At 37.1% G+C, this 16,431-nt stretch overlaps 1 protein-coding gene across 3 annotated transcripts in view; it reads right to left on the bottom strand.

Moving 5' to 3' along the window:
• Positions 1–3,936: 3,936 nt before the first annotated feature.
• MNAT1 (MNAT1 component of CDK activating kinase) overlaps positions 3,937–16,431 on the bottom strand; it is a 212,771-nt gene continuing 200,276 nt past the window's right edge. For all 3 annotated transcript variants that reach the window (XR_014059389.1, XM_081509798.1, XM_081509799.1), the window contains one exon: positions 3,937–4,398. Coding sequence is in view for 2 of the 3 variants with exons in the window: in XM_081509798.1 (XP_081365924.1) it covers positions 4,278–4,398 (121 nt within the window). In the remaining variant the exon portion in view is untranslated. The remainder of the gene's footprint in view (positions 4,399–16,431) is intronic.

Below are 16,431 nucleotides of genomic sequence, written 5' to 3'. Positions count from 1 at the left end.
CATTTATTTACTCTCTGCTTCTACAAAAAAAGTTTGCAGACCCCTGAGCTAAATCATTAACTACAAATTCAAATGCCTTTAGCAGCTAGTAATATAAATAGATGAAAGCACGACATTGTAAGAAGTATAGGTAACAATGTAGGAGATGCGAGTTTGATCCCTAGGTCAGGAAGATACCCTGCAGCCCACTCCAGTATTCTTACCTGGAGAATCCCAAGGACAGAGGATCCTGGCAGGCTACAGTCCATGGGGTCGCAAAGAGTCTGACACGACTGAGTGACTAAACAGCAACAGCAGCAGCATAGGGAGGTAATGATTTGGAACCTTTATTCCTTATTTGAAGACACTTAAAATTATGTTGGGGTTCAACCCAACCTATCCTATGCAAAACCGTGGGGGCTAATTCAACCAGGAATTGCTAATTTGGTACCTCGAATTTTTCTTCCTCTCCCTCCTCTCAAAGTATATATAGGTCAGGCGTCAGCAAACTTTCTGTAAAGGGCCAGATAGTATGTTAGGCTTTGTAAGGTATAAGGTGGCTTCCCAGGTGGCACAATAGTAAATAATCTGCCTGCTGACGCCAAGAGATGTGGGTTCAATCCCTGGATTGGGAAGATCCCCTGGAGGAGGGCACAGCAACCCATTCCAGTATTCTTCCCTGTAAAATTCCATGCACAAAGGAGCCTGGTAGGCTACAGTCCAGGGGGTCGCAAAGAGTTGGACATGACTGAGCACTCCTGCACAAGCTATAAGGTCTCTGCTGCTTTTGAACTCTGCCAGAGTAGACAAAAGGCAGCTGTAGACAGTACTTAAACACTGTATTTCAAAAAAACCATCATTTATGAAAAAGTGAAATTTTAAATTCATATGCTTTTCATATGTTAAAAAGTATATTATTCCTTTGGTTTTTTCCAGCCTTAAAAACATACAGACACCAAGTTTAGCTCATGGAGCACACAGAAACAGGAAGCAGCTGGATTCAGCCAAGGTTCTACAGTTCGCCTTCTCCCGGTCTAGATGTAGATACTAAATTTGCAAGTAGGAATAAGAACTTTTTCCTAGTACTGTACATCAATGTGCTAGGCTAAAATATTAAGTGTGGGTCAAATGATGTTCTTATCCACACATGTAAAGTGGTAAGACCCATTCACTCACCCTTTAATTACACAAAATATGCAGTATATCTATTTTATATTTTTTATATATACTGCATATTTTGTCTAAAGTGACTTAGCACAGTATATGCAGTATATAATTGTAAAGAGAACAAAATCTTTAAATGCTTCTATTGACACACTTAACTCCTCCTCCTTTTTCCCTCAGAGTGAATAAGCGATTATTTCATTATTTAAATTTGGCTCACCCTAAACTTTTGGATGTGATACCTAGTAACTGAATTCTTGGTTAATCCACTAGAAAATGATGGCCAGAACACTCAGTAGATAGAATTTTTTTAATTTTTTGTTAATTTTTTTGACAAGTTTTCTGCCACTTTAGATTTTGAAATGATTATCCAAGTCACCTGTTGACAGCCTAAAGCCAGAAGCTTAGATCAAATATTTGTTGAAAGAAAGTAAGGAATACTAAATAATAATACATTACAATTACCATGTAAATGTATTCAATGCCATTAGTATCTGCTTAAAAGAGAGTGCAGTTAGTAGTCAAATCATGTTCTATGTAATGAACTCCTCAGAACTTCTATTAAAGATATCAACACGGTTATTTAGTTGATATAACTTATATCCCATATAAGAACTTGATCTGTAAAATTTCCTCCAAGTCTTAAGAAGTTTGTCTACTCAGACTTGGTTTTACACAGCTGTTGTTTATAAGTCTGACATTCATCTCTAGGACATGGACTCTGCAGTTTAACCACTTGGGTTCAAACCCAAACTCTGCTCCTTTTAAAATGTGCCGACCTTTAGTAGGCTACTTAACGAAAGCATCCCCATTTGTTGAAATGGGGAAATGGTACGAGCACTATTACAAGGATTGTTCACAAAGCACGAGGCGCACTGCTTCACAGACCGGTCAATGTTCGGTAGTTGTTTCTGTGCTAGTGTTGTAAACCTTAGGAAATCCACGTAGATGAAAGACTTGTTCACACTTTTGTCTTGGGAGAGTAAATCACTAAGAGGATAATTTCATCAACATAGAATACTGTTATTTAGTAAATTGTTGCCATTGGATGATCTTTCACCATTCCCTTTGATCTATAGGGTCAGTTAACAGTGTTTAAATTTGGCCTGTTGAACAAAGTATGGCAATAGTAAGGGTAAAATAATTATAACGTATCCAGTTTAACTGATTTCCCAAATCAGGTGCAGGTAATTTCCACAATAATAAAGTAGGCTCAGAAAAAAAGTTTTGAAAGCCTTTGAAATATTTTGTTAATAATTCATTCTATTTAAATACATCATACAAGGTACTGAGAATAAATAATAGTATTTCTTTTTTAAAGACTGGATACCTTACTTTGGCAGCTGAGTACAGAAAATCCTTAACCACAAGTCCAATGTTCTCACTATTCTTTGAACAGATTTATGTGTTTGTACTTAAAGTGCTAGTCCTCTATTGGGAAAAAACTAATACTGGGGTGGCCAAAAAGTTTGTTTGGGTTTTTCTGTAAGATGGTACAGGAAAACTCGAATGAACTTTTTGGCCAACCCAATAGATATGAAAAATAAGATGCAACCTAATATAGACAGAACTAGAGTTGGATTTAAAAAAAAAACCCCACCTGTGTTCTAATTCTGGCTTGTGTGTATGATTTTAGCCTACTTATTACTTGATGCCTTGATTTTCTCAATTATCAAAGAAGGATTGTGAAGATGAACATGCACTCCTGAAATTAATGCCTACTTAGTCAAATAAGCGGAGAAGGCGATGGCACCCCACTCCAGTACTCTTGCCTGGCAAATCCCATGGATGAAGGAGCCTGGTGGGCTGCGGTCCGTGGGGTCGCTAAGAGTTGGAAACGACTGAGCGACTTCACTTTCACTTTTCACTTTCATGCATTGGAGAAGGAAATGGCAACCCACTCCAGTGTTCTTGCCTGGAGAATCCCAGGGACAGGGGAGCCTGGTGGGCTGCCATCTATGGGGTCGCACAGAGTCAGACACGACTGAAGCGACTTAGCAACAGCAGCAGTCAAATAAGATGGTGCTGTTACATATGAATGTTCTACTCTAATGTAACCCACAAATCTTGTTTCACATACCTTTCCACTCATAAAACTAACATCTGTTGTAATGGAGATTTGATAGAAAATCCCTTAATTTCTTTGAGAAACGATATCCCATACCCAGTCATCTAGGTAAAAGACTCATACAAGGTTGAGATGCTACAAATATCCATCTTATCCACATCCAAACTCTGTAAGCAACATTCTGGGTGTACTCAAAGCCTTTGAAGTTTCAAAAGAAATTACACCAGGGTCTGCAATTTACTCATAGAAAAATTTCATTTAAAATATATTCACTCCAGTCTCCAAGGTTTCATCATAAAATGAGCTCACATTGAGGTGAAAGGTGCCTTTTAAGTATTAAATTTTATTAACTTACTTCTTTGAATTTGTCATTAAAGCAGGTTAATACTCTGCTCTGGTTTATCCTAAGTGAGGCTCACAGCTGGGAACTATAACACACTGATCAAGGCTTGTCTCACTTTCCACTGCTCAAAACAGGCACTTAGTCCTTAATATTGAAAGAGTGACATTATCACAGGCCAGGTTTTACTTGCCACAACCTGCTGGTAGAAGGAAATATATCCACTTGTCTGGACTAGTATTAAGAAGACATTGGGAAAAAAAAAAATGGAACATTTTATGAGAAGAAATAATAGTCTTGGATATTAACACTAAATGTCGTATTCAAAATGGCATTTTTAAATGTGTTCAAGTAAAACATTGTAAGAAGAGAAAAACCACAAAACTTAATATAAAGTCTAGCTTTATTTTTTAAAAGATTTTACAAGTCTGTCAACCTCAAACTCACATAGGTGAATTATTCATATCTTCCATCAGATGAGGCTTACGGCTTCAATCCCGCTCAGAAAAATATAAGTAAAAAATAAATCTTTTCCACAAATATTTATCCACTATATTACCCAGCTTAGTTCTGAAAATTTCTCTCTATAAATACTTTAATGCAGCTGCTAGTGGTAGGACTGTTGTTGTGCAGCTGCACATGGCTATAATTTTACAAGTCTGCCTTACTTTTGCTAGCTCTCCGGTTCGGCTCCAAGGTCCAGATCTTATAGGGGAGATATAAAGGTTAACTGGGCTGCCAGAAAAGCCCACTGAATGCATCCTGTAGTGCTCTGTGACAAGCCAGAGAAGAAGTATAGCCTCCAGCAAGGTCCTGTGGAGAGGCAGCTCTGACATGGTTTAAATACCTACAACAAAACAGAAAGTGTGGCATTGACATAGAAAGCACATGTAAACTGGTAACACTTTAAAAAGCAACAGTAAAACTGATTCAAAAGGCAAATTCTAGGACTGAAATGTTCAGACTTTATAAATGCATTGCTATCTTTTAAAAGGAAACATACCAACTCTAAATTATAAAGCGAATTACATTAAGATCTAAAAACAGCTCTGAAGGAGTCTTCAAAAATAATACTTGCTATTAAAACGTTCCATATTCTCAGTTTTCAGAACTCATTTGTTTTGCTGGCTATTGTCTGGGTACCTAACTGCTGCTATCCTTCCTGGCATACACTTAATAAATGAATGCACATCATAATATTACTGTATTACTAAAATTTTACATAAATACTGAATATTTTACAATAAATATGTTCTGAAAAAAAACCCCAAAACAAGTGATAAAGGGGAGAGAATATACTAGTTACTTCAATATTACAAAAATATATTGTCTCCTTCCTTACAGAAAAGGAAATCTTAGAAAACTACATCCAAGAAATCTCTGAGACAGCCTGAGTTCAAAAGAATGTCTCGATCAGTAAATACAGAAGAGTCTTGAATAAATCTCAAAAGACTGTTACACACATGTTATTTAGGAATTAAAACCTTCTCCTTTGATAAAGGTATACAAACAGGCCTTACAATGGGATAATCCTAGCTAAAGAGGGAAAACTTGTTAGCATGACTACCAGCACTGTCAGAAAACAAACATTTCCAGTTTTGCTTTAATGCCTAGTTTAAGAAACCACATTGTTTCTTCAGGCCTCAGGAAGTAAAGCAGCTTCACCCACTTTAGAATTACAGGTATGGCAAATGAATAAATCAGGTACCAGAACATTTTAATAACTTGGAAACTTTTCTATTCTGATTCATTTAGACTTCCTGTGTGTCCAAGTCTTGATGCATGAGCAATGTATTATTTCTAACATAATAACAAGTCTGTTTTTCATTTGTACCCATGTTTAATAAGCTTGTGTGATTAAAAAATATACGGCAATATAAAAGACCAAATAGAAAAAGTGGTCAAAGTAAGACACAGCATAAGCTCCTGGAATTGGCTATAATTTATTCACACAGCCACAAATCAAGGTGTTAACTCAATTCTTTGCTTCTCCATGAAGGATGAAAGAGGAAAGTGAAAGGTGAAAGGAAATTAATATTTATTGAGCAACAATCTCCAAACTTTTTTGATAGCATATTTATAGCAGTAAAAAGATTTGAGCATGTATCTCCAAAATTTGTATACTTGTTTAAATTATACACATAAAGTATTGATATATACTATTAGTATCTTAAGTGTTAAGTATATATTACAGTATATATATCGGCTTCCCTGGTGGCTCAGATGGTAAAGAATTTGCCTGCAAAGCAGGAGACCCAGATTGAATCTCTGGGTCGGGAAGATTCCCTGGAGAAGGAAATGGAAACCCACTCCACTATTCATGCCTGGGAAATCCCATGGACAGAGGAGCCTGGTGGGCTACAGTCCATGAGGTTGCAGAGAGTCGGACATGACTGAATGACTAACACTTCCACTTTTTTTTTTTTCACACTGGTGGCTCAGATGGTAAAGAATCTGCCTGCAATGCAGGAGACCCAGGTTCAATCCTTGGGTCAGGAAGATCCCCTGGAGAAGGGAATGGCTACCTACTCTGGTATTCTTGCTTGGAGAATTCCATGGACAGAAGGGCCTGGTGGGCTACAGTCCATGGGATTGCAAAAAGTCAGACACTACTGAGCTACTAAAACACTTTCACTTTTCATAGTATATATGCACATAATATATTAGTAAGTATATTATAAAATATATATATGAAATTTAAAACATTTAAAGGATGAAATTAAAATATTTAAAGGAAAATTCTAATATTTTCTCCTTACATCCTATCTTACATGTCCTGATGGGATGCATCCCACTTTGGAGACCACTGTTATTAAACAGTCGTTGTCAAACTCTTGATATAACTTTGGGTCCCATAGGATTTAAATGAGAATTCACCAAACCTAATACATGGCCATAAAAGTATGTGCTTATTACCTTCCAGGATAAAATAAAATGTTCACTGTTAAGACACTGATGCATAAGAAATAAGTTAAGTGTTAAATCACCTCAGAAAGTAAAAATTAACCTGGAACAGCATAAAATCAATTTCTCTTCACTGAGAAATAACTATCACACAAATAACAACAACACACAAATAATAAGTGAATAATATTTTTACAGGTATCTTGGAAGTGAAATCTTCCATTCCTGATACAACTTTCAATCTAAGTTTTATCCATATCCCAGATAATGTTGTTATCACCCTTTTCCCTTTCCTCAGACCCGCAAAAGCACAGTCTTAGCTCCAATGGCTGTTTACCCAAGGCAAAATTCAAGTACCACAGTAGAATGTGTCAACCTTACAAAGCCAATTATCATAAATGAAGAACTGGTTTTCATAACTGAATACAAACCACTGTGCAACTAGCTGTTTTAATTCATCACATTTTGGTACAACTTGTTTCTGGGAAAGTTGAGTCATACCATCTCTGGCTTGGCAATTCAAGCATAAACTTGCAGTGTACATACAGCTTTTTATATGTTATCCTGAGAAACCTGAAACAGCTGCACTGCTGGCAGGAAAACACAGGACCACCAGTAAAATATCCAAAGCAGTTGCATCTTTTAATTTATGACTGTGCAGTTTCCATAAAGAGTATATAAAACAGTTCAACTTTTTATAGGTAAAATGTAATAAACAGTCATACTCATTGATGTCATAAATGAGTTTTTAAAAGTTTATTTAAAATGATTAACTAGTGTTTGAAAATAGTACTTCTTGAACACAGTCATAATCTAGAGCAATGAGCAAATATTTTTAAACTTGAGTTATTAATGCTAAGTTGTAGATTCTCACTGCCAACATCAAGTCCATTAAAACTTCTTTGCATAGCACTGAATACAATGCATTTCTCTTCTAGCAAATCATCGACATTAAACATATCTGTAAGCATGATTCTTTAAAGATCTGCTTACTTACATTGCTGTTTTTGATCTCCAGGGCTATAGCTGCACAAAACAGTTAATTGTTAAATATTTCAACCTATTTTCTCCAATGCAATCTACATTAATTTCAATTTTAAAAAATAAAACGGGCCACTCTTGTTATTCAACTGTGGGCTATTATTTTCTAAGTATCTTAAGTTCTTAAACCCTTTAATTATTGTGGTATACCAAAGAATTTTGAAGGCTCTGCAACATTAAAACCACACAATTGAGAATTTAGTGTTTTGCCTACTTTTTCACAGTAATCCACATCTGTGTTGTTTTAATTCTTTCATGACCGTTACAAGTACATCACTGAATAGGATTCCTGGGGTTTCTGGCAGAGGTCAGTATCATTTCATGTACACCTTTATACAACAGAATGAGGAAGAAGTCTTAGCCAAATTTATTTCCAAAAGTCAAGCTCAGTTGGATTTTGGAGCCTGGAGGTAATTGCTCTTACTATTTAGCCAATCCCAGGACAATATTTCTGTTTTTCATGGGTTTATTTTAAATACTTGTAAATCTTATAAGCAGAAACCAGGAAAGAAAAAAAGGAGGTTTGCTTATTTTGGTACCTATACCTTATTTTTACTGAAAGCAGACTAAATTCAAAGATTTAAAAATCATACCTTTGATTATTTTCTTAAATAAGGCTAAAAAAAGTATGTTTTCAAAAGCATCTCTACGATAATTCCTATACAAAGGGCATCTTATGCCTTCATTTACACTACATTTAAAGGTGCCTTCCTTTGCCATTACCCGTCAAAATCTCTTTCAAACAGACGGTGGAGAAGAGGGAGGAAAAGGAGGGAATGGATCCTGAGAGGGGAGTAAGAAAGGATTAAGCATTAGAAAATCACCCTTGAAAGTCTGTTCCTGAACTTTGATTTCCTACACTGTCATTTTCTTCTGTTACATTTAGCAGCTTTTGCTGCCAGAGAAGGTGGTATAATTTACACTTAGCTTCAGAAAGACTTCATTTTCTCAGTTCCTTAACATAAGAGAGCTCCTCTGAAACTACTCTTTTACTATTTCCCTTCCTTTAAAAGCCCTGTACTGACCATATGGCTGAAGTCTAGGACTCAGCTCATTTTAGTGCTATGCAACAGTTCTTTGAGTTCTCAGTTAGGGGCAGAGGGCAGAGGTTGTCACTCAGAACCAAGAGGCAGCACTCTTTCCCTCCAGTCATAACTCCCTCATGAAAACCCTTGAAATGCTTTGGCTCCAGAGAATCAAAGAATCTCAGAATTTAAATTAAAATGAAAATATGAAGCTCATATTAGTTTCCTCCTCCTCTAATTACCAGGCCCTACAGAGAGTTAAAAAAAAAAAAGTCCAACTTTTTAACTCTACTGAGTTATAAACTTGGACTGGTTCAAACTAAGAAAAGGAATGAATAAACTCTAGAGACTAAGACTTTCTTTTTACAAGGTGGCCAATTTTTTAAAGTCTGCATTTAAAGCCATCATACATTAAAAAGACCAGTTCCAAGCAGTCCTGCCTCCCAGCCTACAAAACTCAAATCTAACTACCATTAAAAGAGATCAGCCAACAGATCTCAGCTGTCAAGACCAAGAGCTCTTGTAAGAAATTCAGACAAAGCTATAAAAGATTTACCTTAACAACCTGAAGTCTACCTCGAGATTTAAAAACAATCAGAGCAATAATAAGCTCAGACAATTATCACTAAAATGCAGAAACATTCTAAAAACCGAAGTTAGTGCTCAGGTGTCCTAACCCAATCACAATGTCAGAATAACAGAGGAAATGTCCACAGAGAGAAACTGATGACTGTGTATATTTTAAGATAAATGGAGAAAGCACTACAAGTCAGAATAACTGTCCATAATTCTGAGGGCCGTTTGGTCATAAAAACATGTGGCTTCATGAACTCCAACCAAAAATATAACAAACTTCCACAGTCATGATTCACTTTATTATCTTTATTATCTATTCTTCACTTTATTATCTAGACAGTAACTTGAATAAACTTATTAAAGCTGACCTCCAATTTACACTAATATAACTGGGAATCAAGTGACCAATTATTCCAGACACTTAGACCACATGAATAACAAAGCTCAGATTTGGGAACTAAAAGCCACAAGGTGCCCAAGTAAGAGATAATTACAGATTGTTCGGGTAAGTCTTTCTGAATTATAACTGAAATAAATTATACAATTTATTACTACCAAAGAACACACATTTAAAACTTAACATTCAAACAACTAAGATCATGGCATCCAGTCCCAACACTTCATGGCAAATAGATGGGGAACCTATGGAAACATAACAGAGTTTATTTTCTTGGGCTCCAAAATCACTGCAGATGCTGACTGCAGCCATGAAATTAAAAAACACTTGCTCCTTGGAAGAAAAGCTGTGACCAACCTAGACAGCATATTAAAAAGCAGAGACATTACTTTACCAACAAAGGTCCATATAGTCTAAGCTATGGTTTGCCATTAGTTATGTATAGATGTGAAAGTTGGACTATAAAGAAAGCTGAATGCCAAAGAATTGATGTTTTTGAACTGTGGTATTGGAGAAGATTCTTGAGAGTCCCTTGGAGTGCAAGGAGATCAAACCAAAGGAATCAGTCCTGAATATTCATTGGAAAGACTGATGTTAAAGCTAAAGCTCTAATACTTTGGCCACCTGATGCAAAGAACTGACTTATTGGGAAAGACCCTGAAGCTGGGAAAGATTTAGGCAGGAGGAAAAGGGGACAACAGAGGATAAGATGGTTGTATGGTATCACCAACTCAACGTACATGAGTTTGAGCAAGCTCCGGGAGTTGGTGATAGACAGGGAAGTCTGGCGTGCTGCAGTCCATGGGGTCACAAAGAGTTGGACACAACTGAGCAACGGAACTGAACTGAAAGAACACACTAGTTATTTTAAGTCAAGGTAGCTATTACTGAAAGTTAATATAGCTACATAGTGAAAGCAGTATTTCCTTGATTTGCGTGTAAACTACTTGAAAACATAGAAGATATAGCCCATTTTAGTTTGTCTAATGTAATGTGTTACTATGATTTTCATGCTAGTAACAGATGTGTGCTGGAAGTTTTACCACATCTTTATAAAAGAAGAAAGAGTAATTTTTCTCCAAGTGTGGGGCAGGTAAAAAGGGGAAAATTCACATGTATGCAGCTCATTCATTCTTAAAAAAACAAACAAAAAAATTACTCAGTATCTACTATTTGCCAGGTTTTGAAGCAACTCTAAGAATAAAACAGACAGCAAAGACTCCATGCTCTCATGAAACTTGTAATTCAGTAGGGAAAAAAATAGATGGTTAAATATCATGAAAAAGAAAGACATGGCTCTATGGGTGTGGATAAAAACGGAAACCAACATGAACAAGTTTAGAAAACGAAATGACAGTTAAGCTTAGATCCAAAGGATGAGGAAGAGTTAGTAAGCAAGGCAAAAGGAGTAGAGAAATAGTCCAGCAGAGGGAAGAACTAAGGTGAAGCAGTAAGGAGCCACAGCACATATTGAGAATATAAGGAAAAGGTCACTCCAGCTTAGGATGAGGCTAGAGATACAGGCAGAAAGTATCCAAAACAAGGCCTTATGGAAATGTTAAGAACTGTGAATTTTATTCAAAGAGCAATGGAAAGCCACTGAAAAGTTGTTAGGAAGCTGGTAATCTAAATAGGCTAGTTTGGTAGCATAGTAGATTAGAGAAGCAGAAGTTGACTGTAGAGACACTCCTTTTGAGAATGCTTCTCTATTCCAGGCTTGAGAAGCAGTGCCTGGATTAGAGTGGTGGCAGTGGAAATAAAGGAAAGTACTAGTTCAAGGGCTTTCCCTGGTGGCTCTGTGGTAAAGAATATGCTGCCAATGCAGGAGATGCAGGAGACTGGGGTTCGATCCCTGGGTCAGGAAGACGCCTTGGAAGAGGAAATGGCAACCCGCTCCAGTATTCTTGCCTGGAAAATTCCATGGACAGAGAAGCCTGGCAGGCTATAGTCCGGGAAGGTCACAAAGAGTCAAACACAACTGAGTGACTGAGTGCGCAGCACACACTAGTTCAAGAGATATTTAAACATCAACTGATATGGGAGAACGGAAAGGGAAAGACTTCCAACTGTCTAGTCAATTTCCAGGTCTCTAGTCACATAGAAAAAGAAATATGCCCTCACAGCGATAATGGAAAACTGGAGGAGAAGCAAATTGCAGTGGGACAAGAGAGAAGGGAAAAATCACGAGTTTAATTTTGGACTTGAGTCTGAAGTGATTATATATAAGAAATACATGAGTTGAGATACAGAGCAGTAGCTGGATATATGGGCCAAGTACTAAGAATAAAATTATGAAGTGAACATAATTTGGGAGTTATCAGTATTTAGATGGTATTTGAAACCATAAGAGTGAATACTTAATATTTAAGGAGAGGAGACAGAATGAGAAGGGACAGGACTGAGGCAAAGGCCTAGAGGACCAGTGTATAACTGTATGACAAAAGAAGCTGTGGTGGATAATTTTACATGTCAACATAAAATTATGTTGATAAGCCACAGGGCACCCAGATATCTGGCTTACCATTACTTCTGTGTGTGTCTAAGTATATACCCCATACAATCTCTTCCCTTAGACTTACAAAGAAGAAGATGCAAGAGATATATAAGTCACTTGAAAAAGAGTTAGAACCTGCTACTCATGCCTCTCCCTTCTTGTAATTTTAAGGAGATAATAACAGCAAAGGCAGAAAACCTATTAGATTTCTCCATCTAGGGGCTCCAAGGGGCCTACTTATAGTACCTATAGCAGTAGTGTTTCTTACAGCAAAAGAACAATAGGAATACCCCAAGTGAATACTGATAGTTCAGTTCAGTCGCTCAGTCATGTCCGACTCTTTGCGACCCCATGAATCGCAGCATGCCAGGCCTCCCTGTCCATCACCAACTCCCTGAGTTTACCCAAACTCATGTCCATCGAGTCTATGATGCCATCCAGCCATCTCATCCTCTGTCGTCTCCTTTTCCTCCTGCCCCCAATCCTTCCCAGCATCAGGGTCTTTTCCAATGAGTCAACTCTTCGCATCAGTTGGCCAAAATATGTGAGTTTCAGTTTCAACATCAGTCCTTCCAACGAACACCCAGGACTGAAACCACAATCACAGACAACTAGCCAATCTGATTACATGGACCACAGCCTTGTCTAACTCAATGAAACTAAGCCATGCCATGTGGGGCCACCCAAGATGGACAGGTCATGGTGGAGAGGTCTGACAGAATGTGGTCCACTGGAGAAGGGAATGGCAAACCGCTTCAGTATTCTTGCCTTGAGAACCCCATGAACAGTATGAACAGTATGAATACTGATAGGAGAATGGACAAATTGTTAAAATGATAATCATCATATTCAGGGTGACTGAATCTCTGATGTTAGGCGGAACCACAGTGGGAGTAAGAGAAATGCACACAGGTAGTTTCAACAGCACTGATTATGCTCCATCTCATAATTAGAATTCAAAATACAAGACTTGAAGGAGTAGAGGGGAGAGAAGCAATGAGAATGGAAACAATTCAGCAACTGTTTTATTATTACTCTTTGTAAAGTATATATACTATATAATCTCTATGTATGAAATATTTCATTTGAAAAAGAGTGGTGCAAAAATAATAGTCACAACCACAGCTGCCATTAATCCAGTCAACAATCTGCCTGGAAACACTAAACCATCTCTAGTTGACCTTGATTTCACCAAATATTACTAATTATAGCCACTTTGATTCCATTTGTAATAATTCATGTTAATTATAATAATTTGTCTTACAGTATATATAATACCAAAACATGCTACATTCATATTATTCTTTCCATTTTTTAGTGGACTCCCTCCTGGTTTCCATGCAAAGTCAATACATTAATTTAAGATAAGACAGTAAATCAGATTTATCTGGAAAAACTATTTGAAGATTACATATATAAATAGCAGGGCTAAGTATTGATCAGTGGTTAAAAAGCTGATCTAAAGCAGCAGAAACAAAGTGATGGATAAAATCAGTTACGTGGTCAATGAGACTTCAGCCAAAGCCCTGACAATCTGGAATTTTTCCCCACATGCAGCCAATTTCTATCTTTATTAGTATGAAACATACTGGGATGGTACTAAGGCTAACAGCCTAGATGGAGAAACCAAATTCAATCCCTCTTCTCATTAAGTACCCTCCAAAGTTTGCAAAAGGAAAACTCTCCCCATTGCTGTGGTTTTCTGCTGACTACAGACTCTAAATTAAATATAAAATCATGTCAGTCTTCTTCCCTGTACCATTTCCCTCTTTGTCCCTGTACCACACAAATATATAAAGACATCACGGTTTAGTAGAAAGGACAAAGAGTTTAGAAATAGATGCATTTGGGTTTGCATCCCTCCTTGGACAATTACTAATATCATGATTTGGAAAGTTCTTTTATTTTTCAAACCTCATCTTTTTTTTTTCCCCCTATAAAAGGGAGACAATAATACCTCATACTATTTTTCAGAAGGTGAAACAAAAATATATATATATGTAAAGCATACAGCACAGAAAAGACATTTGATAAAGTATATGTAAAGCATACAACACAGAAAAGACATTTGATAAAGTATATGTAAAGCATACAGCACAGAAAAGACATTTGATAAAGTACAGGATCCATGTCAACCTACATATTCTTTGACACTATTAATACAAAGTAAGCTTTCATAAGGAATAGGCCTTTCACAGCCCAAATTTCCAAAGTCTTTACCTTCTACTAATCAACATGTACTTCTTTCCAACAGAAACATTCATCTGCTCTCATATCTACTCCAAAAATAACAATGTTGCCTTCTCTCTTCCCTCCCAATTATGAAGATCCAAGTGGAGGTTTTGGTTTTGATTTTTTAAATTAGACAAATTAGGGGACCTTCCCTGGTGGTCCAGTGGTTAGGATTCGGCACTTCTCTTGTAGGGTATGCAGCAGGTTCAATCCTTGTTCTGGGAACTAATATCCCATATGCCATGCAGCACAGCCAAAACAAAACAAAAATAAATAAATCTTAAATAAATAAGACAAATTAGAGTATTCCTGCTTGCTAATCTTTTATCACAGGGTAATAGAGTTACCCAATGAGGCTAATACCTACATGTTAAAAGATAAATAGGAAGAATTTACATACATACATTTATATATTCACAAACATATGTGCAGATCTATATTTCATAAATCCTATTCACACCCTAGAATATTTTAGTTCAAAAGTTAAATTGCTATATTATTTCCACCCTCACTACCTTTTCTTCCTCTTATTCTTCATATCCCACTCCTATGAACTGACCCTTTCTCTGTCCTTGCCCTCCTCAGCATCTTCCTCCACTCTCTCTACATCTGGCGACAGCCTCCAGCTGTGAAATGCTCTTAGCCTCTGGTTTCCATAACAATACCTGTAATTTGGACCACACTTCTAACTGCTTTGACACTAGATCCCCCAAATTTCTCTTCTTCAACCTGCTTCCTAATTTACTCGTTTTCTTTTTGACTGACTTCCTCTTCTTCTATTCTGGATTCCATCTCTGAAATGTATGGCTTCATTCACCATCTCTGTTCTAAATAGTAAACTCTATGGTTATATCCTTTGCCCTTTTGTCCTTGTGTTTGTGTCTCACATTATAAATTTAATATTTTCATAACTGAACTCATCTTCCTTTACAAACCTACCCCTCTGTGTCTCTTATTCCTCTTAATAGTTTCAGTGTAGTCCTAAGGTCATTTTGGATCCTCTTTCTCCCACATGGCAATGAGAAATCTGTATCACAGTATCTCTCTACAAACACCTATTTACCTCTCACATAATCTTCATTGCCACTGTGATTACCTTATTTCAGCTCCTTAGTATCTCCTTCATGGACAACTGCTAAAAGTCTCTTAACTGAGCTCCCTATTTCCAGTATGGTCTCTCCATTCCAATCGATTCATAGTTACCAAATTAATCTTCCTAGGGCAAAGCTCTCCATCACTCTCACACAAACAGACGTTCACTGGCTCCTTGCTCTGTGTGGAATGAAATCAAAATTCCTTAGCCTAACATTCAAGGACTTCTGTACTTGATTCCAACCCACCTTTCCAAACACATTTCCCATTATTCATATCCAAATACCTTGAACTTAAGTCAAAATCAACAATTAGGTAAATTTTAGTTATTCCTTATGAAAGCGTTATAAACTACTCACACCATACCTTTGTTTAGGCTGTTTCATTATTTTGGGATGACCCCCCCCCACTGCCTGTCTTCCAAAGCCATGGTTCAAATATCAATCCCTCAATTCTGAACAGAGTCATGAGAAGCTTCCCTGTGCAACAAAGAAATATGTACACATAGGATATATACTATAACAAACGAAAATAAAATAAACAACTAAGTTTAAAAGCAAGAAAACGCTCAAGTGCCAGAAATTACAGTGGAACACAAAGTCAGAACATGAGCAGAAGCTGAAGTTCAGGAAAGTGCTGGGTCCCAGTGATTTGACATCTACACAGGAACAGATGACAGGCTGCAGTCCTGTCAGAGGTAGGAAGCTGGAACTTGGCTTGGCTCCCTCCACATAAACTGAATGCACAAAATGCTGTCCATCCCACCTGTAAAACAACTTTTGGGAAATTCTGCTTATTGGCCTGGGACAGTTGTTGGGGCATTGGCCGAAAATAATTCATACATGAGAAATCATAATACCCAAGCCTACTTTACCCCCAGGAAATTAAGAACAGTAATTGGTCCAGATTCAGTGAAGCCAATAGGACCTTGGCAGAAGCAAATGTGAATCTTTACATCAGCATGCTTCCACAATCCAGGCTCACAGGAAAGCAACTCCCACTAAAAAGAGTTCACAGTTAAAAAAGAAGAAGAAAAGAAATGAAGCTCATTTATAAAAAGTCAGAAGACACAAACAACCAATGGCAAGACTAACACTCAAACACATAGCTAAGAGAAAC

Source organism: Giraffa tippelskirchi, chromosome 7 (assembly GCF_054371585.1).
Source record: "Giraffa tippelskirchi isolate mGirTip1 chromosome 7, T2T-mGirTip1v1.2.pri, whole genome shotgun sequence".
Classification (NCBI taxonomy): Eukaryota; Metazoa; Chordata; class Mammalia; order Artiodactyla; family Giraffidae; genus Giraffa; species Giraffa tippelskirchi.
The sequence above is the reverse complement of the archived record's forward strand: the minus strand, read 5'-3'. Positions and strand labels throughout refer to the sequence as shown.